This window comes from Bufo gargarizans, chromosome 4 (assembly GCF_014858855.1).
Source record: "Bufo gargarizans isolate SCDJY-AF-19 chromosome 4, ASM1485885v1, whole genome shotgun sequence".
Lineage (NCBI taxonomy): Eukaryota > Metazoa > Chordata > Amphibia > Anura > Bufonidae > Bufo > Bufo gargarizans.
The window spans coordinates 457,530,134-457,557,386 of NC_058083.1; the positions used below are offsets into that span (position 1 = coordinate 457,530,134).

General features: G+C 42.5%; 1 protein-coding gene across 2 annotated transcripts in view; it reads right to left on the minus strand.

The window, feature by feature from the left end:
- Window positions 1-541: 541 nt before the first annotated feature.
- Window positions 542-27,253, minus strand: part of GPCPD1 (glycerophosphocholine phosphodiesterase 1) — an 80,321-nt gene continuing 53,609 nt past the window's right edge. For both annotated transcript variants that reach the window (XM_044289830.1, XM_044289831.1), the window contains exons 13-20: window positions 26,798-26,875; window positions 25,684-25,723; window positions 24,343-24,401; window positions 23,920-23,985; window positions 21,458-21,594; window positions 19,319-19,454; window positions 17,673-17,833; window positions 542-4,051 (exon numbers count right to left, since the gene is read on the minus strand). In XM_044289830.1, coding sequence (XP_044145765.1) covers window positions 3,853-4,051; window positions 17,673-17,833; window positions 19,319-19,454; window positions 21,458-21,594; window positions 23,920-23,985; window positions 24,343-24,401; window positions 25,684-25,723; window positions 26,798-26,875 — 876 coding nt within the window. In that variant the 3' untranslated portion in view covers window positions 542-3,852. The remainder of the gene's footprint in view (window positions 4,052-17,672; window positions 17,834-19,318; window positions 19,455-21,457; window positions 21,595-23,919; window positions 23,986-24,342; window positions 24,402-25,683; window positions 25,724-26,797; window positions 26,876-27,253) is intronic.

Below are 27,253 nucleotides of genomic sequence, written 5' to 3' on the forward strand. Positions count from 1 at the left end.
GTTCCATTGTTTAAAAAATAATAATAACCTGCAGGATGGAAAAGACTAGTGTACTTCGCTTTAGCACCCCCCCCCCACCCCATCAGTATACATTAAATGTACAACAAAAGCATGATTTGAACCCAGCCTAAAGTTGGTTCTACAAGCTATTGCCACAAGGGGCGTGCTTAGTTTTTCACACATGGCTTTCCTATTTTGGCTTCATTCTTTGTGGAGTAAATAATGACACCGATATATGTTGTGTGCAGTACATTTGAGGTTACAGTGACCTAATTAAGTCTTGCTAGAAAACTGATATTTTATTATGTCCTGAATTAAAAGAGGCTTGTATTTAGTTTTCATCACGACTGCACACCTACAGCTACCTAAAGAGTGGTTGTGATTTGTTTGTTACGTTAGATATGTTATAATACATAAGGGACCATGTAGTTCCCTGTGAAAAGTGAAGGATGTGGTCAAAATACCAAAATGTGAAAAATTAGCTATTATTTCAAGTACAACACATTTCATAATCAACAAACAATAAAAATGCTAAAATCTGTGCGGGTGAAGAGACTTTATTAAGTAGAAAGTACACACTAACAATGACACTCTACGAAGAAAGAAAATCAGCAGCGATGCAGACACATGCATTGGAGTAAGTATAATAAATAAAAGGTACGCGATACATCACCAATACTAATAGATACCAGGAGGCGGTGCAAGCACCTGACTGAATTGTAAAAAAAAAAAATCACCACAACTCCTGAATAATTGAGATCAACCCCCAGAAACGGGGAGTATATGGATTTCAATGGTCAAGTATGAAACTTTACAGATGTGTGGAGGCAATGTCATTTAAATGGAATGAGGCATACAAAGCCAACGTTATTACTCAAAAGAGGGTACTTCTCACCCACTCAGACGGCTCAGACTCCCCACACTGACAAAGTCTTCTACCGGTTAGAATGCATTCCCCCCTAAGACTTAAGTGGAAGCACAAAAAGGGGATTTCAAAGTAGCTAATACATTACAGTGTCATTGTCAATTCATGTCTTGTCTTAGCCTTTATTTGGAGGCAGTACAGATAGGTTACCGTTGTCCACCTGCTAATAGATTTTCAGTGCTTTTGGCACATTGTATGTTGGCGATTAAAAGCTTAAAGGGAACCAGTCATATTGAAAATGCAGCTTGATCTGCAAGCATTATGTTATAGAACAGGAGGAGCTGAGCAGACTGATATATCGTTTAGTGGGTAGGAATGTATTCATTTAAACCTCTACTTCTGGGTTTTGGAGACCAGAGGTAAACCCTATCCCTGACTGACAGCTATCTCTGTATGTACACTTTCACAGGAAAAACGGTCAGTCACTGAGTAGGACCGCCCACTGGACTCCTAAGCCAAGAAGAGCAGAGCTTTCAATCAATGCTAGCTACACTGGATCGTATCCTACAAACCTATATACCAATCTGCTCAGCTCCTCCTGCTCTAGAACGTGCTGCCTGCAGATTGGACTGCATCTGCAATGTGACAAGTTCCCTTGGAACAAAGACAACTTACATTTTTATGGTGTGGAGGAGAACAGCTCTGTTCACACTGGGATCATGGCTTCAGTTATCACAAGACCCATGACTGATGTGACAGATCAACTAGGTAATGATTCTATTGACTTTGAAGGAGCAAAGGAAACCAAGCAGAACAGACCTTTCCCCAGAGTAAAGTATTTTGTACAATACAGGCTTCATGAACTGCACCTTGTACAGACACTGCTGCTTACATTCCCCCCAGCACAAACACCAGGTGAGGGGTATTTGGTAGAAGTATAGTCCTTTTTATGCACAAAAGGCACACTGAAACATTAGTGCACTATAGACATGGCGACTGACTGGTGTCAGCGGGAATACAGTTTGTATAATGCATATGTCTGGATTGTGCGGTGAGCCAGAATTCATCATCAGTATGCATACCTACTGTGTACCAAGGCAGCCAGTGTATAAAAGGGGAAAAAAATATAGTTTCTTCCACTTTCAGTATGTCATCACCTACATGACTACTAGGAAACAAACAGCTGACTTCATTGTATAGGCAGTATGCATAACTCCATCAGGGTGCACGTTTAGAACCGTGCTAACATCTACCTACAAGGTGGACAATTCTGTCTACATGTACATTAAAAGACTGCTTGTGCTAAAGACAAAGCTACATTCCAGAGGTGTGGTGACTGTATGGAAAACCTGCAGCGGGTGCAGGAACAGTCCATGGCGGGCATGCTTAGTGTTCCCCCTTATGGAAACTGCTGATCCACAAGGCGATTGCTGCATCTAGCACATAATTTCTAAGAAACTCACACAAATATATATATATATATATATATATATATATATATATATATATATACATATATACATATATATACATATACACACACACACATACATACTGTACATATCGGCTTTTGGAAAATGTATAAGCACCATGATTCATCTCTGTGCTTGCAGCAGGTAGAGCAAGCATTGTTTGAATACATTATCTACGTTTCTTCCCTCCCCCAGCAAATAGGTTAAAAACATCCTAAGTTAATATGCGTGCAACCCAGACCTATCGGCTATAAATGCACACAAGGGTTTCATACCTCATACTAATATTACAGATGTGTGAGCAGTGAGTGTCTGCCTCATCATACTAAATTCCCCAAGAACAGCTAAGACCTACCATAATCTGTTCATCTGACCGGGCACAATGCAAGCAGGCATACACGTAGAAAAGAAAAATCACCAATGTGTCTATACTACTAGGATACAATGGCTTAGTGAACATCATGATAATCCTACCATTAAAGGAAAAAAAAAAAAAAAAAAAAAAAGAAAAAAAGGACTGGAACGCAATGACACATTGTATTGTACCACTGCATTGAGCCGTGCAAAATTCTGCAACTGAGGTAATCCATTAAATGGGCAGAAATAATTATAAATACAGTACAGGGATTAGACGTAGAGATGATCGAATTTCATATTTTTTAATTCGTTCACACTTTGTTTTGGTGCAGGAGTTCTTTCCTGCACATCGGAAACGGGACGGATCCGTTATGCAGGCCATAGACTTCTATTATGACGGAAAGAATAACAGAATGCCTCTAAAGGGATTCCGTCAGAATTGCATTATGGTCTGCGGCAACGGAATCCATAACGCAATTCTGCTTTTACCACCAAGCGAATTTCATAACAAGAAATTCGCTCATCTCTAACAAGCACACTGAGAACGGCTGTGCAAAGGATGGATATTACACTTGAAGGAAAATGCAAACCCTTCCCTGCTGAGGTACTATGGTGACATGGCGGCATTTTACACTGCACAAAACTTGAGCATCAGGACATTGCTTGCACTGATGACTAGAGATGAGTGAATTTTTTGATTTAGAAATTAATTCACACTTCGTTTCGTGGTAAAAGCAGAATTGCGTTAAGGATTCCTTTACCACGGACCATAACGCAATTCTTCCATCATAATAGAAGTCTATGGGCTGCATAATTGATCCGTCCCATTTCAGTTATGCCCCTGCATAACGGGATGGATCCGATATGCATTCCGTCACAGAATTTCGTTCTGGTCCGTGGTAACGGAATCCATAACGCAATTCTGCTTCTACCACCAAACGAATCGTGAACGAATTTCAAAATATGAAATTCACTCATCTCTACTGAGGACAGGTCTTACTGTACATTATTATTATTATTATTTTTTTTACAATGAAATGACAACTAAATCTAGCCAAGAAAATACACAGACAGCAGGCGGGAAATGGCTATGCTATTGCTTTGCTAGCACAAGATGATGTGGCCCCTGAGATGTCAGTAGAATGAGCGAGCGAGACATTAAACTGGCTGGTGGTTAATGACACCATTGGATTCCAGTCGCTTGCTGCCGTTTGTGCAGCTTGTTGCGGTACAGACAAAGTGGTTGACCACCGGGCAGAGGCAGCTCTGCAGCATTTCAGCAGGTAGCTCCCGCTTAAGACGCTCCATTTGTTCAACTTTGAATATGTTTGGTTGTTCTGGGTTCCAGTCGCAGATCCTGGAAGTAAAAAACAAAAACACATTTAGATCACGTGTCACGGTTTACCCTGCAGCTGGAAGAGTAAACTATGCAGTAATCATCCAGCAATAATTCTATGGGGGCATTTACATAACCATATCTGTTTTGCGGTCAGAAAATTGCAGATCTGAACCTCCCACTCTTTGTTAGAAATACCTATTCTATATCAGCTTGCAGACATTTTATTTTTTTTGTGGTTCCGCGGAACGGACCTAAGGATGCGGACAGCAGATTGTGTGCAGTGCGCATCTTTTGCGGCCCCACTGAAATAAATGGGCCTGCATCCGCTCCGAGGTTCACAGCCATTCAAGTATAGGTTAGGCTAGGTTCACATCTCAATTTTTTTGCACATTCAGCATATGACTCAGGAGAGCTCCCGAAACCTATGCATAACATTTCCATGATGTGTAATACTCCTGATGTACACATCGGACAGAACGCTCAAACAAGATGTGAACAGAGCCTTACAAGTCAGACTAGATTGTGATAATTACTGCATACTCCATGGATTTGTAATTGTCCTCAACCAAGTTAATTAATTGCATCATATTTCCTAAAGAGGTCTTCCCACAAACCGAACTTTGGACAGGGAATAAAAGGTCTGATTGGCGGGAGTTAATTCACTGGGACGTCTACGGACCATGAGAATGGGGTCCTGTGACCTGCAGTATAAATGCAGCAGTGTTGAGCATAAGCATTCATCTCTGTGGGCTAAGTGGCCATACACACAAGATTAAAAATGGACGGAATGTAATAGAGTTGGAGAGAGGAATAAATGCCAAGAGAAATGCTTTTACGAAATTTTAATCTATTTGGGGGCAGTGGGTATTAGTGCCAGGGATACCATCTGGACGTCTTTTGCTTATGAGTGAGAAGTAACATTCTAAGATAAGGTGTTCAAAATATAACATGGATACAAAAGAGGGCATACATGGTTATAGTTATGACCACTGGTACGGTAAGATAAGAGACTAGTAAAAGGTATAATTACTGCATTAGGTTAGGGGTTAAGGTTTATTTACATCTGTATGCAAATGTACAACTATTCTGTTGTTCTTCTCAAAATGTGTATTATTCATTACCTGAACCGGGTTTGTGTACATCTGATTTACTAAGGCATATACTTATTATTTTCATATACAGTACATATACACAAATTTCATAACAAAAAAAAAATCCGATTTAAAAAAAAATGGCCAGAATGGCAGATTTCGGCCTTTACAGCCAACCGTGGTTTGAAAAACGAGTGCGAACGAGCAGACTCCCGTCTTCCGAAAATGCATTCCACCGTGCTGGAAAACTTCAGCTGTTCATCGGCTGAAACATTATTAATGGAATCAGGTGATCACTTGCCATTGTGCTCAAGCACCAGGGAATTTTTTTATTTAAAAAAAATATATAATAACTCCCTGGTTGGGCAGTTTAGTTGGTGGGATCGTTCATATGAACGACCCCCATAGACGACTGATCGGCTGCAATATTCTCTTAACAGAGATGTCCAGCAGTCCCATAAAGTTAAACGGAGCAGCAGAGGATATGCACATCTGTCTCTCCACTCAAAGGAAGGGAGCAATTGGACCCCCACAGATCAATTATCCACTATTCCAAGTGGATAGAGGATACATATAATTTTTTTGTGGGAAAACCCCTTAAGTTTGCACATTCATAGTGTTTAAAGCTGCCTGTAACCCATGAAAACAGTAACATTATTACAGGCAGCTCAATCACACGTGCCACAGCCATGGAAAGCCACGCAAGACACAATCAACAGCAAAACACAGGACAGTTAACCCCTGGTGGAACATCAGTGTACACTTTTGTAAAATACACAGAAGAAAAATAATCAAGATGAGACTTCATAGCAGAACTACTAGAATATTAAAAGGTAAAGATATTGAACTCCGGCTTATCTTTTCAAAGCTGCATTTAGAAATATAAATTTGATTTCTTTTAGTAAATATTTGTATTCCTCATGAAATAATTCTGCAGCAACTTCAAACTCTACACTTATACCATTCCTCTGGTTATTCCGCTTGAATATGAGCAAATTGGCAGCTAGGTGGTACGATTTCCCTAGTCAAAGTGGTGTGATCCCGTACAGTCTGGCAATGGCATTATAAGAAGGGACACAGATGTCAACTTATTTTTAGGTTTCATAGAGGAATAACAGAGGAAGGCCAGAGAGTTTTAAGAAAAGACGCTCTAGAATTGTTACTTTATGGGGAATACAAAGAGGGTATTTAATAAAGTGGATATATTAGTAGAGTCGAAAAGCTCTTTAAAATGTACAGTAGCTTACATGTAGGGATGAGCGAATAGACTTGGGATGAAACATCCGAAGTTGATTCACATAAAACTTTGTTTGAATACAGTATGGAGCGAGTGCTCCGTACAATATTAGAATGTATTGGCTCAGATGAGCCAAAGTTATTACTTTGTGAAGTCTCACTTGGAACCGAAACAGAGTTCAGGAAATAGTTTTTTTTTACAGTATAAATCAATTTATGAAGTTATTACGCAAAGTCTCACGAGACTTCACAAAGTAATAACTTTGGCTCATCTGATGCAATACATTCTAATATTGTACGGAGCACTCGCTCCATACTGTATTCAAACAAAGTTTTATGTGAATCAACTTCAGATGTTTCATCCCAAGTCGATTCGCTCATCCGTACTTGCATGTAGTTAAATGATAAAACTCATTAAAAGCAAACGTGTGACCAAGCACGCATGTGTTCTCTATGGGCCGAAAGGATACGGTGCTGTCAGAGGTTATCTCCCCAAGAATAAAAGGATTGCGCAGTTAGATTTCAACTTCTGTCAGCAGAGACTTTGAAGACCCCCCCCTTCCCATGCTCATTAGATGGTAGGCCGGTCCACCCAATATCAGTGGGTTCTGTCAACATATATCTAAGGCGTAGGGCCAGCCAGCTGTCTTACAGCCAGACAGATGCCAGTGAGAAGGAAGGAAGCGGGGCTTAAAGGGGTTCTGCAGTTCTTTTAAACTGGATAGATCATCAGCATCTGATCAGCAGGAGTCAGACACCCGGGACTCCAGCCTATCAGCTGTTTAAGAAGGCAGAGTCGCTGGCAGTAGCGCTGCAGCCTTCTAGCTGTTTACCGGAGGCCTGGTGACGACACGACTAGTGTCACTGGCCTGGGCGCGGCTAAGCTCTGTTCACTTAAATGGAGCTTAGCTCTGCCCAGGCCAGTGATACTAGTCGTGACGTCATTGGGCCTGCGGTAAACAGCGAGAAGGCCGCAGCTCATAGGCGAGGGGCCTGGGTGTCAGAACCCCACCGATCAGATGCTGATGATCTATCCAGAGGATAGATCATCAGTTTAAAAGAACTGCAGAGCCCCTTTAACTCCTGGGACATAGAGGATAACATGTCTTTATATACAGTTCTCAGTTTTAATTCTAACATAAGAAAACATAGCACCAAGGGAAAGTGTTAATTTAAGCAGGTTAGAAACATTAGATTAATGATTTTGATGGGCTCAGCCAATCATCTAACATGTTACAGGGGTGTCCCAAATCTCTCCTGACGGCAGATGGACTTAAACATGCCCAATCCATTTGTTCCTACGGGAGATAAGATGTGGTTAATGGTGCCTGGCAGTAGCAGTAGTTCCCTCCCCTCTCCCCATGTGTATCATATGGTTTGGGAGGGATAGCTGTCAGTCCTTTCATGGGAACCTAGATAATCTGCGGGACACATGTAACGAATGCTGTGAAATATCACAAAACGGTGTGATGGCCCTGGGTTAAAAATATTTTCCATAAGTAAGAGCACTGTCATATCAGACCTCATCTGTATGAATGAGGAACCTACAGGCTGCAGTATATGGTCTTACATATTGTACTACAACTACTTCATGCAGTTTCCCTGTTTATCTAATAAAATGGGTTTTCAGGGACTAACATATTGATGACCTATCATCAGAGCAGGTCATTAGGAATGAGATTGGTAGGGGTCCGACACCCAGACCTCCCACCAAACATCTGCCAGCAGCAACTGCAGATTCCGGAGTCTGAAAACCACAGCTCTGCACACCACGTAGTGGCCGTTCCTGGGTACTGCAGCTGAGGCTCCTACTAAAATAATGGTTACCTGTATAAGGGCAGAGCAGTGATCTTATGGTAGTTCGGGATTAAAGGAACAAAAGTGCCCAAATTAAAGACCATGATGTAATGCGCTGTCTTATTATAAAGTACCGTGACTGACATTGCAGCTGAACTCCATCTGAATAATGTGAAATTGCAGGCGCAGAAACAAAGCCTGATCAAGCTTTGTCTAGAACAAAATACAAAAATTTCAAAGGTCTCTCGGACCTTACGTGGCTCTTTATTCCTCTCTGACTAGTTACATAAAATTTAAACTTTGATTAGCTTCTCATTAAAATATCCTGTTTTCATCAAGAAAGAACACCATTAAAATTCCTCGAAATATGGAGTGGGATTCTGTGTTTTGTGCTTTTGAATACAATCACTTTTGCCAATACACAGCCTCAGGTGATTCCTCCTATCAGGCACCTCCAAATGAGGCTGTGTATTGGCAAAAGTGATTGTATTCAAAAGCACAAAACACAGAATCCCACTCCATATTTCGAGGAATTTTAATGGTGTTCTTTCTTGATGAAAACAGGATATTTTAATGAGAAGCTAATCAAAGTTTAAATTTTATGTAACTAGTCAGAGAGGAATAAAGAGCCACGTAAGGTCCGAGAGACCTTTGAAATTTTTCTATTAATACAATAGCGTGGTCACCTCCTGAGAGACCTAAATGTATGTTGGTCGCATCTAGAACAAAATACGACTGCATGCGCAAGGCCATATCTATGACAACATAGGGTCTGCTCATATAGAAATCTCAGGGCAATCTACAGAACATATGTCTGAAACCAAATGTTAGTTTCATTGTCTGTACAGGCTGAGATCATGTCAGACCTGTCACCATGAAACAAAGTGCAATCTGACGGCAACCTGTCATAAAGCAGGAGGAGCTGAGCAGATTAGCGACACTAATGTGTGCAGGGAGATTGCGGACCTCCCCGACATCATAGGAACGAGCAAAAGGAATATTTTTGCCAAGTCCTTGTTCTCCAGGGAGATAAGCTGCTGCCAGAAGTGTATTGTGGTCGCTTTCTCAGCTCTCCCCATAGAATACACAGACATGTTTGGCCAAGTCAAACATGTATGTCTATGGGAAAGCTGGGAAGGAGCCAGGAGAGACAGCTGACAACTACTGAATGTGTATGGTAGCTTTATAGGGGTTATCCAACATCATACAACAGCGTGTCTGTGAAGGTTCTCATTTATCCAGGTCATGGTATATATCTGTAAAGAATAAATAAAGGCAACTGGACGTACTGTAGATTTTTTTTAAAACGTTTCACTCGTTCTTCAGAATTGAGAAAGCTCGTTGGAAGAACGAGTGAAACGTTTAAAAAAAAAAAAAAATCTACAGTACGTCCAGTTGCCTTGATTTATTCTTAACAGATATCATACAACAGCCCCCCCTGCACACCCCTGTGAACGTCGGCGCTATAACAGGCTGCCGGCAGATTGCACTGTATTTGGTGGAGACAGGTCCTCCTTAAAGTCCCTGTGGCACCTGAAATGATATGGCTACCGCCATACAAAGACTTTGTTAGTCAGGATACGCTTAATGGATGCAAGCTATAGAAACAACACAAACTGAAATAACATTGTTACCAGCTCAAGCTATAGGTAGGCCAGTGAGCACAGTTATTTTACTGTTATTTCTGCTTAATACGACTGTGACTCTGTGTCCCCTGACCAGTAAACTATAATAATTTCCTTTTGATTTATTAGTCATTTATTATGCAGATTTGATATATTACCATTTGATGTTGACACCTACTTGTACGGTATATGTAGACAGAAAGAAGCTGTATTTTAGCCATGTAAGTTTATCTAAGATGACAGTGTCGGTACAAGTGGAATTCGTGCGTATGTCTTGTGGGTTTCTGGTTGTTGCGAACATATATTTACAAATCACATACGTGTACGATCTCACAGAAGGTATGTTGCTACGCTACACTGTTCAGCAGCTCACATGTATAGTCCTGCAGAAAGTGACCTCGTCTTGGCTATGACATGAAATGGGATGGTTTCTGAATACTACGTCCTGCGACCACTTAAAGGGGTTCTCCAGGTTTTTAATATTGATCATCTATCCTCAAGATAGGTCATCAATATCAGACTGGCAGGGGTACGACACCCGGCACCCCCACCAATGAGCAGTATGAAAGGAAAGCGCGCACAGTGTGCACGTACACAGTCTTCTGTCTCTCTTCCTGCTCACTATTGCTTTGTCTGTCTATGGCACAAGACACAAGACACAAAAGAAAAGTACAAAGAACTGACATTTGGTGGATTTCAAAATCCGCGTGGCAGGTCAATTTCCACATGGAGAGAAAAAAAAACAAAAAAACTAAGTGTACACCGGATTTGTCTATTCTCATACACTTTTCTGGTACCGTATGAAAGCGTGTGAAAAAAACATGTGTACCCTTAAGATGCATGGCAGATTCTGTTGCAGAAATTTCTGCATCTTAAATCAGTACAAATCATCTGAATAGAGCTTGCAGAAGTCCATGTGCTTGCCACCAAAACAACCCAATTTAAATGAATAAAACTGATTTTCAGTTGTAGAAATTTCTACAACAAAATCTGCTGTGTGTGAAGGCGCCCTTCCAGGTGTTTTCTGGGATTTAAATATTGATGATTTATCCTTGAATGGGACTGAGCTGGTCAATGGCCATGTTAATGATGTACATGATGCCACAGGCCTAGGAAGAGCTCTTCAGCTGATCAGCATGGGTGCAGGAAGTCTAACCCCCATTGATCAGATATTGGAGACCTATCTTGAGGTAAGATCAATATTTAACACTTGGAAAACCTCTTTAACATTGTAGTAGTTCTAGTCACCCATCCCTTCTTTAGAAGAAACAGGCCAGTGGTAAGGGTTTAATAATACCCCTCCGCTCCCAATCTTTAATTACCTTGTAGAAATTCTAGGTCCACAGCAGCACCATTAGCACTCCAAATACCCTCCGGGAAATTGGCCACCAAATACAAAATGTCAAAAAGAGTGGGAAAAAAAAAGTGCACAACATAAAGACGAGCCAATTCCTGGTCGTACTCACCTCTGTATATAAAAAGGTATGTTACGGAACGGTGTGTACCACTCGAGAAAATGAGGGGGGACACCTCCTGAAATGCATTGAGTGGCAAACTGTATGGCACTACAATAAACATTCATCCTGACTGGTTGTTGATCAGCTTGTGGTTTGATACAGAAGCCCCAGATGAGGACCCATATATGAGCTATTCTGGATACAGGGGTTGGGGTACTAAGGAGAGTACAACCAAGAATTGGGTTGTCTCAAACAAGGCCGAGTTCACATCTCCGACAAGATGATCCAGCAGCCTGATCTGGCACAAATGCCAGCTGCACCAAAAACTGTTGCATGCAACTTTATGTCTGGCTGAAACATGGCATTTATGCCAGAAAGTGGCCGGATCCCATTATACTCAATAGGAATCCAGCTGTGATCTGTAGAAGCCAAGAACGCCAGATCTGGTGAACTCCGGCAGGTTGTTCTCTGCCAGAAATGTTCACTGGAGATGTGAATGTGGCCTTAGTTTGATATCCACCCAGCGCTGTCCATTGTTCGATTTTTTTTCACTTTTTTACATCTGTAGTAAAAAATATACAACCAGATATTTCTAGAAACAGCTGGATAGTCTGCCAAGCTGACAGAAGAAGACATAAATGACTACTTCTAGCTACCATTATAGGCATACACATTAAATGTGCTCAAAGTATAATCTGTGAATGATAGTAATAGTATATAGATTAGGATTTGAGTCATTTATAAAATAATTTATTCTGGGATTAATTTACACAAGTCAGGCCTTTGAAGGTATTTGGAATACCAGGGTGCAGTTATCAATAACTTGTTATGCAGAAATGAAAAAATAAAAAATCCATTCATTCATACTTCTAGTAACCTGAGAGCCTACAACTTCATAGCACCTTTACGTTCTGTAAGAAAATAAAACAGCACACATCATACTACGAAATGGTCAGTTCAGCCATGGGATATGCCACATATGTCTGATAGGTACAGGTCTCAGATGTGGGGCCGCACCTATCTCCAGAACATCCTGTCTGGTGGAACAGCTGCTTTGAATGAAGACTTTTTTGGAACTACCATAAAAGTGAATGGAGAGAGAAGCGCAGCGGCTGCAGCACCAGGCAGGTCAGGTGTTCAGAAACCCCAGATTTAGACACGGGTGCGGGTCCCAAACCTGTCTTATCTATCAGACATTTCTGGTATATTCTGTGGGAGGGCAGAGGAATACTCATTCAAATGGAATCGGTCACCAGATTAGGTTTGTGCTGCCCTATCTGGGTGACTTTCCTTTTTATGGCCCAGTGGTGTTCTTGGAATCACTTAGCAGCTCCAACATGACCCAAGTGCTGTCCCTGCAATACAGAGAAGTCCTCCAGGATCTCTTTGCAATCTACAGTGTAGGACCAAACTGTGTTTAGGCAGAACTCTGCCAAAGAGAGAGAGTATGAATGTCAAATATCGGGACTCTCATCAGGGATTTTTAGAAAACGACTGGGCCAAAAAACAAGCCAAAACTAAGCGACCCAACATTCCAACAAGAGTCTGTCATTGGTGATGTTTCCTATTAAAGAATTTTGTGAATAGGTAATAATTCATAGTTTAATCTGGTCAATAATCCATAATTGAATCTGTGCATAGAACAAACAGTAACTATTCCTACTTATAAGAGCCATATCACTAGAGGCTATGTGCTTCATCATGCAACTATAGCATGGTAAAACAGCCACCTCCAATCACCATTAAGGCTACATGCACACCACCATGCCATGTTTTGCGGTCTACAAATTGCAAATCTGCAAAAACACGATTTTTGTATAACTTACCAGTAAAATCTCTTTCTCGCCCTTCCTTGGGGGACACAGGAAACCTTGGGTATAACTCCCTAGGAGGTGTGACACTAAGTGAAAACTGTTAAGCCCCTCCTCCAGCAGCTATACCCTCAGCCTGGAGAGAGAGACTACCAGTTGCGTGCCCAAGTAGTGAAATAAAGGCAATGGCCAACCATGTAAAACCAAACAAGTCAACTACCCGACAGGGGCAACTAAACCGTAACTGTAAACCAAAACAATTGGTGTGTGCTGTGTCCAAGGAAGAGCGAGAAAGAGATTTTACTGGTAAGTTATACAAAAATCTTGTTTTCTCGCCCAATTTCTTGGGGGACACAGGAAACCTTGGGACGTTTAAAAGCAGTCCAAGAGGGGAGGGACCACAGCCCAAGATGAAAACCAAAGCAGCATCCGCCGATTCATAGGTGTTCACCCTGTAGAACTTGGTGAAAGTGTGCAAGGAAGACCAGGTGGCCGCCTTAACACAGTTGTTCAGCCGAAGCCCGATGCCTCTGAGCCCAAGAGGAACCGACCGCTCTGGTAGAATGAGTGGTAATACCAAAGGGCGTCTCCTTGCCCTTGGTGCAGTAAGCTTCAGCAATAGACATCTTGATGAAGCGGGCAATAAACACCCTGGACACAGTCACCCCTTGCGCGGACCTTCCGGAACCACAAAAAGAGAGTCCGTACGCTGACTTCCAGGTAAATCCTCAAAGCCCTAACAACATCCAGGCGGTGAAGCTCCCGCTCTCGAGGATGAGAAGGGGACGGACAAAGGGAAGGGAGGACGATGTCCTCATTGAGGTGAAAAGCGGATACCAACTTCGGAAGGAAGTCAGGAACCGGACAAAGAACTGCCTTATCCTGGTGGAAGACCAAAAGGGGTTCCGTACAAGAAAGTGCCACCAATTCAGACACCCGTCGAAGGGACGTGATGGCCACAAGGAAAATGACCTTGCAGGACAAAAGGCGTAGAGAAACCTTCCGCAAGGGCTCGAAGGGGGAAGACTGGAGAGCCGCAAGCACAACATTAAGGTCCCAGGGTGGAATGGGAGAGCGATACGGGGGAACAGAGTGAGCGACTTCCTGGATAAAGGTCTTGACGGGACCGAGAGGAGCCAGAGGACGCTGGAAGAGGATGGAAAGCGCCAAGATCTGACCCTTTAACGAGCCGAGAACCAGACCCAGGTCCAGACCAGACTGCAAGAAGGACAAGACAGTGGGAAGGGAAAAACTAAGAGGATGAACATCCAGGATTTCGCAAAAGAACAGGTAGGCCCGCCAGGTTCGGTAATAAATCCTGGACAAGGCCGGCTTTCGTGCGCGGATCATGGTATGAACCACATCCGCAGAAAACCCCCGTCGCGTTAAAACTGCGGTCTCAATAGCCATGCCGTTAAACGTAGCGACCCTACCCTAAATGCTGGTGGAAGATCGGCCCTTGAGAGAGGAGGTCTTCTCTTAGACGGCCAAGGCGCGTCTCTCTGGAGCAGCATTAGGTCGGCGTACCAAGGCCGGCTAGGCCAATCCGGGGCTATCAGAACCGTAGGCATGCCCTCTGCCGCGATTTTCCGGAGAATGGATGGCGGATGCCACTTCCAAACGGTCTCTTGCTGGCCTTCCCTTCGCGGGCTCTCGCGTATTCGGGACCCGCCTGGATGAAATAATTTTCGAAGCCACAGGGTCCTCCCGCAGGGCTTCTGCTCCTCGATCCGCGTCCGGTCCATCATCTAATTCTTCCTAGGATAGGCGTAAGAAGCCTTTTTTTCGGACTTAGCCCTCCTGGTGTAAGTCCCAACCTGCTCGCCCTCCCTCGGCCAAATGAATTTCCCTGCCTGAACAACGAGTTGGGCCAAAGCACGGAGGTCCTGAATGGAGACGTCTGAATCAAGTTCCTGATCCAGCTGTGAGGCCCATTCCGAAACTGCTTTTCCGGCCCAGGCGGAAGCAAAGACCGGCCTGAGGGCTGAACCGGAGGCAGCAAATATGCCCTTAGCAATGGATTCCATGCGCCGGCCCTCAGCGGACTGAAGAGAGGAGCCGTCCACCACAGGAATGGCCGTGCTTTTAGACAAGCGGGCCACAGGAGTGTCAAGCCTTAGAGACTACCGACGAGAAGTCGGCATGGAGAGGGAATACTGTGGACGCCTGCTTGGGGGCGGAAAAACGACACACCGGCCTTGTCAGAGCTGGGAGGATCATCGTGAATTTTAAAAGGTGTCACGAATGTTGGTAATGAGATGGCCCACAGCAGAGGCCAGCTTGGACGGTAAAGCAGAGTCCATATCCCGTCATAGCCGTAGTCCCAGAACAATTTGCATCCAGTGATAGTCTTGGTGCAGGAGGGGGAGAGGGAGTGGGGAGAGAAGGAGGGGCAGTGGGGAGAGAGGGAGGGTGGTGGGTAGCAGGAACAGGGCTGGAACAGCCACTCTCACCATCCTGATGTCTTCACCCTCTGTCCATTCCAGCATGGTCGCCCCTTCAGCCACTGGCACAGAAGTGGCAGGAAGCCGGAGAAGGGCTTGGTGTGTGGGCGACCCTTGCGCTGGCAGGATGCAGGGGAGCTGGGCTGCCCTGGTCCTCCTTTTCTTCAGTGGGGAAGGCAGCTGTGCGGATAGCCGGCACTGGCGCAGCTCGACCCCGGGAGAAACAGAGAGGTCCAGGCGTCTCTGTTATCCCTGTGAAAAGCAGAAAAATTAAAAAATAAAATAGAAAAAAAGAAAGAGAAAAGACAGCTCTGCAGAGCAGGGAGTGTCTTGCCTCCTTGGACACTAAGCAAAAACTGGTAGTCTCTCTCTCCAGGCTGAGGGTATAGCTGCTGGAGGAGGGGCTTATCAGTTTTCACTTAGTGTTACGCCTCCTAGGGAGTTGAGCTATACCCAAGGTTTCCGGTGTCCCCCAAGGAATTGGGTGAGAAACACGGATGCCGCCTGTGTGCATTCTGCAATTTGCGGAACGGTAGGCCTATTATAGAAATGCCTATTCTTGTCTGCAAAAAGGACAAGAATAAGACATTCAATTTTTTGGGCGGGCCACAGAACAGAGCAACGGATGTGGACAGCATACAGATTGTTGTCGGCATCTTTTTCAGCCCCATTGAAGTGAATGGGTCCACATCTGAGCAAAAAACGTGGTTCGGACGCAGACCCAAACAACGGTTGCGTGCATGAGGCCTTAAAGGGATATGTGATCGGAAATTAGAAAGGGTTGGTTGCTGGTTGTGTGAATGACGTTATTAGTTTGTCAGAACAACAATTTTCAGCCTCTAAGCCCATAAGCCTCTGATCCTCCTTTGCAGGATTTTGATTTAAATAGCTCTGTTTATTTTAAGCAGGGGAGCGCAGCCCTTTTAGTCCAATGGCCACATTGTCAGGTTAAACTACTCCCAAGGACTGCAGTAAAACATAAAGTGGTATTACCATCTGAAGAATTTAAGGTGTATGTGTTTCACAAACTTCCACCTATCAGGAAATGCAGGGTCCCCTTGTACCCCATTCGGCACTTCCGACCGAGAGGAGGCAACCATGCATCATTTGATTCTCTCCAATATACAATATGGTAGTTAGAGAAACAGCCTAGCATTTCACAACTCTCAAACTACAATAGAGAGAGCCACATGCATGGTTGACCACCTCCCTACCTACTTTCTGGAATGCAAAATAGAAGTCAAGGGACCCCACAGTGGACTAGTAATACTTTGAGCATCACTACTCCCATGCTGTGTGCCAATCCTCTTCTCTTCAATATGGAAACTACACATGGACATTCCTAGGGCCTGGTTAGAGGGTACACAGCATATAAGATTCTCTCATTGGTGCTCTTCATATTCCTGTGTCATGCACTGGCCCTGCTAGATAGAAGCAGCACATCGGTTCTGCACTGGAGAGGCCCTTATAAGATTTTGTGTCTGTGCTGATAGTCTGCACAATTATTTTACCTTAAAATGGAACCTGTCATCAACTTTATGCTGTCCATACTAAAGGCAGAATAAAGTAGAGACAGGCGAGCTGATTTCAGCGATTTGTCATTTAAAAGTAAGTGGTTGCCGAGAACCAACATCCCAATCATTGCAGACTGGGCCTGGAAAAGAGTCCCGGCCACCTGAGAAGAGTCATGGTTATTCATAATCTCCTGCCCATCTGCTGATAACTGACAGTCTTCTACCTAGTTTTCTCCCTTTCTCTCTAGGAGAGAACTGCCAATCATCAGCAGATGCGTGATAGTGCAGGATATTATGAATGACCTGACTCTTAAGTAGATTTGACTCTTTTCAGGGCCTGGGCTGCAATGATTATGATGCCGGTTCTCAGCAACCACTTACTTTCAGCTCATGAGTGACACACCGCTGACATCAGCATTTCTGTCACTATTTTATGCTGCCCTCAGTGAGATCAGCATAAAGTTGACAGGTTTTCTTTACTTAAAAGGTTATAATTTAGGGAGGTGGTTGTTTTTACTCAGCGATACAAAATTATTTTTCAACCAGCTGGTAAACCATGTTGGCATTTTTCAACTTCGGTTGAGTATTTTTTTTATTTTATTTTTAATCTTCATTTGGTAATCAATTAAAATTCAAAAATCATTATATTAAACAAAAACAGTACCTGTCATAGACGAGTCCATTAATGCCATACTCTCTCATGAGTTTCCGATTCTCAGGGTCATTTGTATCATCCCCCCAGCAAAATATAACTAAGCCCTTGGACTTAGCTTCCCGAATATAATGTGGATTTTTCAGCAGATCTTCTGTATGGACATTTATTCCCTAATGAAACACAATAGAAAAAAGAAATCACAATACTAAAAAGACATAGGGAGAGATTTATTAAGACAAGTGCTTTCTGTGCCGGTCTTAATGTCCCCGGCACTGATTGAGAACACATCGCATTTGTCATAAGGCACAGGCTGTAGATTTCGGTCTTCATTTGCAGCAGGGAACTGAGGTAAGTTTGTCTTCACTGTTGGCCGCCCCCCTCCCATGCCATACCCCCTATTAGGAAAGTGGTGTTGGTGGTGTAAAAAAAAGAAAAAAAAAAAAAAAAAAGGAAGGAGGCAGTTGTGACTATTTTTCTTTCAAAAAGTCACATTTAAAAGATCGCAGACAGCTTCTGACTTTTTAAAGCCACTTTTCTGGCAAAAGGGAGATGATACAATCTCCCTCATAACATCTGTAAACATTTTAATTCTGAAAAATAAATGCTTAAAAGATCACAAACATTTAAAAAAAAAAAAATAATAATGTTATATGTCATATAGACATGTAAAAGTTTAGACTGGTGGGTTCTGAGCCCTAAGACCCCCAATGATTCCTAGAATCAGGGAAGAGAAGCACGTGCCTATAACATTCCCTCTCCGCCGCACGAGGCGGGCTCCACAGAACTCTATGGGCCCATCTCAATTCCCTCCTCAGCAGGCAGTAGAGAAAGCGTGAACTGTGCACGCATCTCTCCTCTCGTCCTTGTGATCGGCAGGGGTCTCTGTGCTCAGACACCCACCAATATACATTTTTTATATGTCTCTAAGACATCTCAAAAGTTTTTTGCAGAATTGATGATCCTTTAGTAGGACTCAGTAATTTTTGCTTTTACATAGTGGGAGAAGCTTAATTGAAGGAGAGGTAAAGTACATCTGCCAAAAAGTAGGAGATAAGGCTGATCTCACTTTATGTCAGTCTGCAGAATGTTCTGCATGTTCCTGAAACAAACAATGTTGTAGAAGTCCTACAGGGAAAACAGGAATTAAAGGGAATGTCACCACAATTCTGGACTATCATCTGCATTGATACATGAATAGTACTACAGATAAAGTGTCCAGATCGCTGATTTTTATATATATTTTTTAACTTCTTAACTGCTCCCCGTTCCTCTGTGGCAGCACTCAAAGCTGCGCTGAAAAACAGTCTGGACTGCTGAGCATGCTAACATAACGGAGAGGAGTTCCAACCAGGTATTACAGTGCAGTAATCTGGACTGCTTATTTGCGGTACTACTCACGTATTACTGCAGATAATAGTCCATGGTTGCGGTGACAGATTTCCTTTAATCTCTTGCTGATCTCTTCCCTCTTCCTTTGCAGACTGACTGAGGAGGCAGGGCTTAGCCAAAGCTGCAGAGCTAAACACTCTTTGTCTTACTGAAGACCAGGAGAAAGGGAAGAGGGGCTGCTCCAGCCAACTATCTTACACGTGCATTACACTTAAGTGGCCTGTTTTTTACTGTACATACAATATACATATGAAATGAACTCTTACCAAGATGTTCTCAAATTGAGCAAAACTCGTTGCAAAAGGAGTGGAGCGAGACCTGAGATCCATGAGCTCTGGATAGATTTCAGATTCTCCTTGTGTCAGGAAAAGTATAGGATATCTGTTTTGTTTACGGCGAACCCTTGAAAAGAAGAAACACACATGACACGTGAATATGTTTGCTGAACTTATGTCAGCATAATAAAATTATTTAATCCGCAATGTGGCATTTAGTGCAACACAGGCGCAAGATCAGTAAACATTTCAGCCTTCTCTATGGACACAGAAAAGTGAATACAAATGGTAGCAGATTAGACTACGAAAAGGTTCACTTGCAGTCTGTTACCAAAGAGAAACAACATGACAGAGGATTTATTTTTACTAAGCCGCTTCAATTTTAAAAAGTTGGTAGCCAAGGAGGTCAGCCATGTAGCCATATTTTTACCAAAACATTTAGAATGCAGAACAGGAAAAAGTTTACATAAAACATTTTCTTAATTGAAGCAATTAACTAACTTGCATAAATAAATAAATGTACAGAAGACATTTAAATGTGTAAACGGTATTAATTGACACTTATTTTGTTTGTCCCATTAACGTAGAAAAATGAATATTTATACACCACTAGCATATTACAGTATATTTCTACTTGTATAGCAGTCAGCAGTAATTACTGAGAACAGCGGGAATTAATGCAGTAATTCATTTCTTAGAGTGAAATAATAGCATTGCTCGAAAAGCCATCATTTTACAGTTCAAATGGATTGAGTGAAACTGCTTTTTAATCTAATAGAGCAAACATGATAAAAGAAAAGCTTAAATAGCTGCCATCAAATATAGCCGCTGGTTATCAAAACAAAAGAAAATCCATCACTTAGTGCAATACAGAAGGTCAAGAAATTCTATGTTAAGAAATTCCAATACTGGCTAAACATCTTTAATTTGTGCATGTCGATTAAGGCTACTTTCACACTTGTGGCAGGACGGATCTGACAGGCTGTTCACCATGTCGGATCCATCCTGCGGCTATTTCGCCGTGCCCGCGGACCGCCGCTCCGTCCCCATTGACTATAATGGGGACGGGGGTGAAGCTCCGTGCTGCGCCGGAGAAAGCCGCCGGACTAAAAAGCCAGACATGCAGTAATTTTAGTCCGGCGGGCTTTCTCCGTGCTGTGCCGGAGCTCCGCCCCCGTCCCCATTATAGTCAATGGGGACGGAGCGGCGGCCCGCGGGCACGGCAAAATAGCCGCAGGACGGATCCAACATGGTGAACAGGCTGTCGGATCCGTCCTGCCGCAAGTGTGAAAGTACCCTAACACCAAACACATTTCAGTCCTATCTAAAATCGGTCTTCTAAATATAAGGACAAGCTGGCTACTAGGGATGTGCTGCCTGATAACCTCAGGTGGGTATTTTCCACCTTAGGCTGCTGTATTAAAGGGGTTCATGAGATTATGTTTTTTTAAAGAGTTTTCTTTTTCCCTAGAAAATATGCCCCACTTAAGTCAAATCACCCCGATTGGCATTGAAGCAAAGTCATGTAGCTGCGCTATAATCTTTAAAATAAATGGGCTATGAATCGGGCCACTCCAGCAGCCTACTAATAGATCACTGTGTACATACAGATTGCTGTAAAACATGCACATACCGAGCAACGTACTGTATGCCGCGGACATGCCAACCAACGTATGCCACGGACATGCCAAATCTGCAAATACCAGGCATCAAAACCCAAATATTTACAGCAGAATAGTACATTGAAGTGTCTTACTCATCCCATGAGGGTGTAATAGTTAGAGCCATAAAGTAAATTTGTCCTTATGCTTTATGTAATGCAGCACAGTACATATGGAACCATTTACTTTGGACAATATATCCAACTTGCTGCCCCAGTAGGCATATGCGGGGGGAATGTATTAAGACACCTGAGCAACGTTTTTCGGCACACATATTGGTATATGTGACAGGTTGCTGATGAGTAACACATGACCACCCCCCTCCCTGCCAACTTTCTGTAAGATGAAAGGGGGGGAAAGTTGCTCAATTTGTAGCAAAACGGCCCTTGCGACAAAATGTTTGACCTCCTTTTACGGCCAAAGGCTAGTGTACACTAATAACACCTTCCCCCATGGTATTTTAACTTACACTGTGCAAATATCTGCATCGAAAGACGAGAACACAATTCTTCGACTGCCGGCATTTTCCAAGATAGTCTTCAGAATAATATCCAGAAAAAGGTTCATGTCAAAGTAAGTTGACAAATTTCCATCCCATTTTCCGCTCTGAGGGGAAAAAAAAAAAAAAAAAAAAAAAAAAAAAAAAAAGCTAATTTGATTTTTATCCTTTATAGTTTTTTTTTATAATTGTGTTTACAACAAAACTCTAACGAATAAAGAATTAATTGGTTGAAAATCTGCTTGAAGAGCCATTTCTAATCTAGGCTCTGCTGAGTTTAGAAAGCTGAATACTTTTGCAAGGCACTGTGTATGGCTCTTTATTTCCAGTCATAGACAAATTTGTATTCTTTTAAAATTTTCCCTGAAATTTCACTCCAACAATTTTAACCCAACAGACCAAAAGTGTGAAGTGCTAAAAGCTTTTAGACTGACACAATGTCCCAAAGGCTACAGCTGAGGAAGTGGCATTGTTGCTACCAAGAATGTGCATATTTTGGGCAGCTTAAGAGTATTCCCATCTTGTAAACTGAGGATATTATTATTAGAGTGTTACCATTCATACATCAGGTAATTGGAATTTTTGAGCAGATTTAAAACTCATAATTTGCCGGCGGCAGACCGTGCGGTGTAATGATCGCTCTGCTGCTGGCAAACAACTAGTCTGTATGGGGGACGAGCAATGGCATAACGATCGCTCCTCCATATACTGTGGAGGGGATCGCTACATGTTATAGCAGCTGTCTCCTATACTAGCGAGTAGGCGATTGCTCGGAAGGAAAGCTTTCGTCCCGAAAATCATCAGCCGCATCACTTAATATAACACTGCCCTAGGGCAAGTGGTGTCCATCTTATTTGCCTTCCCTCAGGCCGTTGCTGCAGACCTTCATGGAGGGCAGATTTCCTTGGCTGCAGGTTGCCTACTTCTGTCAAGAAAATAGGCAGCAAAAGTTATTGCACCCTAGCCCATTTGTGCCAAGGGCTTTAGAAATGTTTTCCATACAAGTCCTTGTTGAATACATAGGACACCCTATAATTCATGATGCAGCTTATGTTAGAAATGGGGTTGCACTACGTATTGAATAGTCGATAGTTTTGTGCCATTATTTGATACCAGGATTTTCCTTTTACCGATAATAGGCTGCGCTACGGCACAACCTAGTATCACAATATGGCACGCGCTGTTCCCTCACCAGTGCAGTGGAGAAGGAAGCAGTCCCTCCCACCCCACTGTGCCGCTGCTGCCACCAATGAGAAGATAGAGGGGAAGAGGAGGGAAGGGGCCATGGCCACTGCACCACCAATGAAGATAACTAACGTTTAATACAAATACAGGAGGCGGGTGCCAGCGGCAGAATCACATAGCCGACACCCGAACTCTATGACCGGGAGCTGCGACCAGCAGCAGTTAACCCATCAGGTTTGACACCTGAGGGGTTAACTGCGGCGTATCGCCGCTCCCTTTCATAGAGGTCGGGTGCCGGCTATGCGATTCTGCCGCTGGCACCCGCCTCCTATATTTGTATTAAACGTTAGTTATCTTCATTGGTGGCTCAGTGCGCCCCCCAGTATTAAATCATCGGTGACATCCCCCTCCTTATTGGTGGCAGTTCCGATCGGAGGCCCAGCAGTGTAATCGCAGGGCTCCGATCGGTTACCATGGCAGCCAGGACACTGCTAAAGGCTGACTGCCATGGTATTGGTTTTACATATAAAATTTATAAACAATTAGAGCCGAGGTAAACGATTATTTGAGAAATTGAGTAGTCTACCAATTATTGTTACGATTAATCGAGTACTCTAAGAAAAAAATGAATAGACCGTTTTCCTTTATAAAAACTCAGACCTCCTGCCATCAGTCCCCAACACCCTTCGCTCCCCCCTGTGCGATCAGCCCAAGTGCATCAAGTTCCCCCGGTGCCATCAGCTCCACTATCCCCCACTGCCATGAGCCCCCCCCCCCCCCCCCCCCCCAGTGACATCAGCTCCATTCCCCCAGCTCTCCCACACCCCAGTGCCTTCAGCTCTGCACAGTTGTTACTCTATAGGGACGATATGTCTTCTGCAGATTACAGGAGATATATGTAACTTTATAGGGGTGATATAATGTCTCCTGCAGGTTACAGGAGGTATGTATTACTACATAACGGAAACGGGACGGATCTGTTATGCAGCCCATAGACTTCTATTATGACGGAATGAATAACAGAATGCCTCTAAAGGCACTCTGTTATGCATTCAGTCATAGAATTAAGTTATGGTCCATGGTAACGGAATCCATAACGCAATTCTGCTTTTACCACCAAACGAAGCGCAAACTAATTTCATAGTCTCATCCCTAGTGACAACCCTAGTTAGAAAAAGGTAGAGTTAGACAAATGCCACAAATTCAATTATAAAAAGTAAATTAAAAAAAAAGAAGTTTTCACTGACCTTTTCTTGGCAAATCCACTTGATTTCTATATTGAACCCTACATCTTCAGGCACGGACTCTAGTACCTAGAAAGCAAATGTAGTTTAACAAACTAAAGCACACAAGGAAGAAAATAAACTAATAAGCATACATTTCTATACTGCACACAGAATACACACATTTATTTCATCTTTCTTTAGAAGATGTTAAAATGTTGGAAAATATAGCATCAACTGCTGACAATGACATGTCTCATCCGTTTGGTTCTAATGGACAGGCCACACAATCTCATTGACTTCCATAAGAAAACGAGATGACAGACTCAGATATTCATAGATCTCTATGTCAAAGGGGAACGGAGGCTGGAAGACTAGCTCTAACTATTCTGAAGAGCTGACCTTAAATAGAACAGATTGTAGGAGAAATAATCTTTTAATCTTTACCGTGTGAAGGGAAGGAAAGGGCTGATCATCAGATACAGAGCATTCGTCATCAGTGGAGTCTGCAGACATAAAAAAAAACATGAAGAGGGTTATTTATAAGAGCACAGAAAGGAGAGTGACTAAATAAATAAATACAAAGGAAGAGGAAATATGCAGATTACATGCCATATCCTCACACTAGTCAGATGAAGAAAAATAACCCCCCCGCCCGAGTATATTTACACATTTTGTACAGAACGTGTGTATATGTAAAGTGGTGCTTGAACACAAATTTTTAAAGGCACTACAAAGATCTGTCTAATTTCATACCCAGACTAGTACCTAGGGACAATGGCTGCTAGGAGGCAGAGAACAGAAGGTTTTTACATTATTAAAGAAAGGGCTCTACTGTACGATTAAAAAGAAATGTGTCTCCAAAAATGTTTAATGCCAGTTAAAACCAGAGAGTAACACACATCCTTTTTTGCAATTTGTTTTTATTTTCAGATTTGTCATATTTAGCATTTGTAATGATTTTTTATTCCATAAGGCAGTGAAAATTGTGTGTCTTCCTTAGGCCGAATGCACCTGCCGCCGCAATACAGTAATACACTGGTATAGATCATACCAGTGTATTACTGTACTGTGGCGGCAGCAGGGAGCGCATGGCGTCATAGCAACCAATGACGCCGTGCGCTCCTGCTCTCAGCATTCGGCCCTATGGGGGTTGTTTCATCTCTCTCCAGAGCAGTAATGCAGATAAATAGTGTGAATTAGATATCAATTGTACTTTGCTACTATGTCACCATTAGTACAATACCTTTGAAGGGAACCCGTCACTCTGACATGACATCTAAACTGAAGAAAGCATGGTAACCATATGGTTTGTGGCAAAATATTCAGTATAAAATGTATTCTAATTCCTGCAAATTTGGACTGTGAAGTCAAGGAGGCAGCCCTATCGGTGGCTGACCGTCTTTCCCTAGGACTCTACAGAGAGAGAGAGACAGGTGTCACCGATGGGAACGCCTCCTTGACTTCAAAGCCCACAATTAGCAGGAATTTAAATTAAATTTAATTCGATTTATGGTGACTATTTTATCACAAACTATACATCAGTCTGCTCAGCTCCTCCTGTTCTATAACATGCTGCCTGCAGACTGCACAGCATTACATGGTGACAGGTTCACTTTAAAGATCATAAAACATTCAGTCAAGTACATACTGCACACAATCATAAAGGGCAAACTCTCCACAACCATGAAATTCTCTTTGCATCCTCGCATAGTAACTGCACTGTGTGAAGTATGGCACAAGTACACATGGACAATTCAGAAAAATAGATTTCACACTTCCACATACCATGATGTTTTTCTGACTTTAGGGCAGTGACATGAGCCAGCTGGAAACGAAACAAAACAACTGAAATAATTTGTTACATTATACAAAACATAAGCAGAGGAAACGTATGGTTATGTCCATCTCCAGCTGTGGCAGTGTGAAAATATTTTGGAATATTTTAAAATATAGATAGTGAAAAGGAGCAGTAAAAATAATGGGCCAGATTTATCATTAGCTCAAGTTAGAATAGAATAATGGAGTGAAAAAGGTCGCAAATTTTTGCGCAATCGCTAAAACTGCGCAAAAATTTTCAACTTTTTTCTTCTCTGCACTATGCTCGCCAGTTTTCTGAAAGTGGGCGTGTTTTCTTATGTAAATTAATCTCTAGACAGATTAAAAATTGCTAAATCACTCCAGTGAGGACCATGCTTATCTTATTAACATATAGAACTTCTAGAACATGCGACTTTTTCATAAAGACGTGCGACTTTTGTAAAGCCGCTTACTGACGGATAAACTGCTACTGTCAAACCACATTTATTACAGTCTTAAAGGGCCGATCATAAATCTGACTTAGCTAAAACTGTCAGAGTAATTATTAATCTTGCCCAATGTCACCAAAAACTCTTTCTAATCATACACCATTAAAAGATTGGTGAACATACAACTTTGGGAATGTAGAGTCAGACTGCATTAATAAAAAAAAAAAAAAAGTATTTTTTTACAAGTAAAATGTAGGTCCCGTTCACACTGTGGATTTTGAAGCTGTTACTGCAGTGGTTGTTCATTTCAGATGCCACAGACCCGCTCACGGCTTAGTTCCAATGAATGGAGCTAAGCCGCTAGCCGACAGCCACCGTGGCTTCAAGCAGGGGTTGTCCACACACCTCCCCAAAAAGGGACACATCACTTCTTGGCATGGCCTTACAGTTTAGCTGCAGCACTGCCTTCCACTAAAAACTATGGGAGGAAGACAACACATGGCCGCGAATGGAATTTTGTGTCTGTTAAAAGATCGGGGGCAAAATCTGTGAACAACCCCTTAGTGTTATTTTTGGATGCAGCAAAGTACCACTGAGAGAAACATAAGCAAACTGAATATAGTTACTTGAAATGTTACAAAGTAAAAAATTACCTTTAATAGCTGAAGCTGATCATATGAAAGGTCCTTCACAGGAATCTCAAACAGCTCTACAGACGCAGCATTAGCTTTCTGTATATAAAAAAAATATATATATATTTTAAGTAAAGCGGTTTAGTGATAAATGCCTGGCGACACTCTTGACCAAGCACTACTCTCAATTAGTGAGTAGCTTCTGAGCATCTCCCACTTTCATCAATAATATAACATCTCTGTACAAGACTATGTTCAGAAGTTTTAATCCAGACATCCTGCAGCAAATACTGTACGTGATGCTTCCTCTACAGAATCCACATATGTTCCAGTTTGATTGAGCTGTGCATTTACCACCAACTTCATAATTCATCACAAGAATGAGCGTGCTGTCGAGTAAAAAATCTGCAGCATGATCTGTGGAATGTTTCTGCTACATATGCATGAGGTTTTAAAAACCCCACCTACTTGTATTGT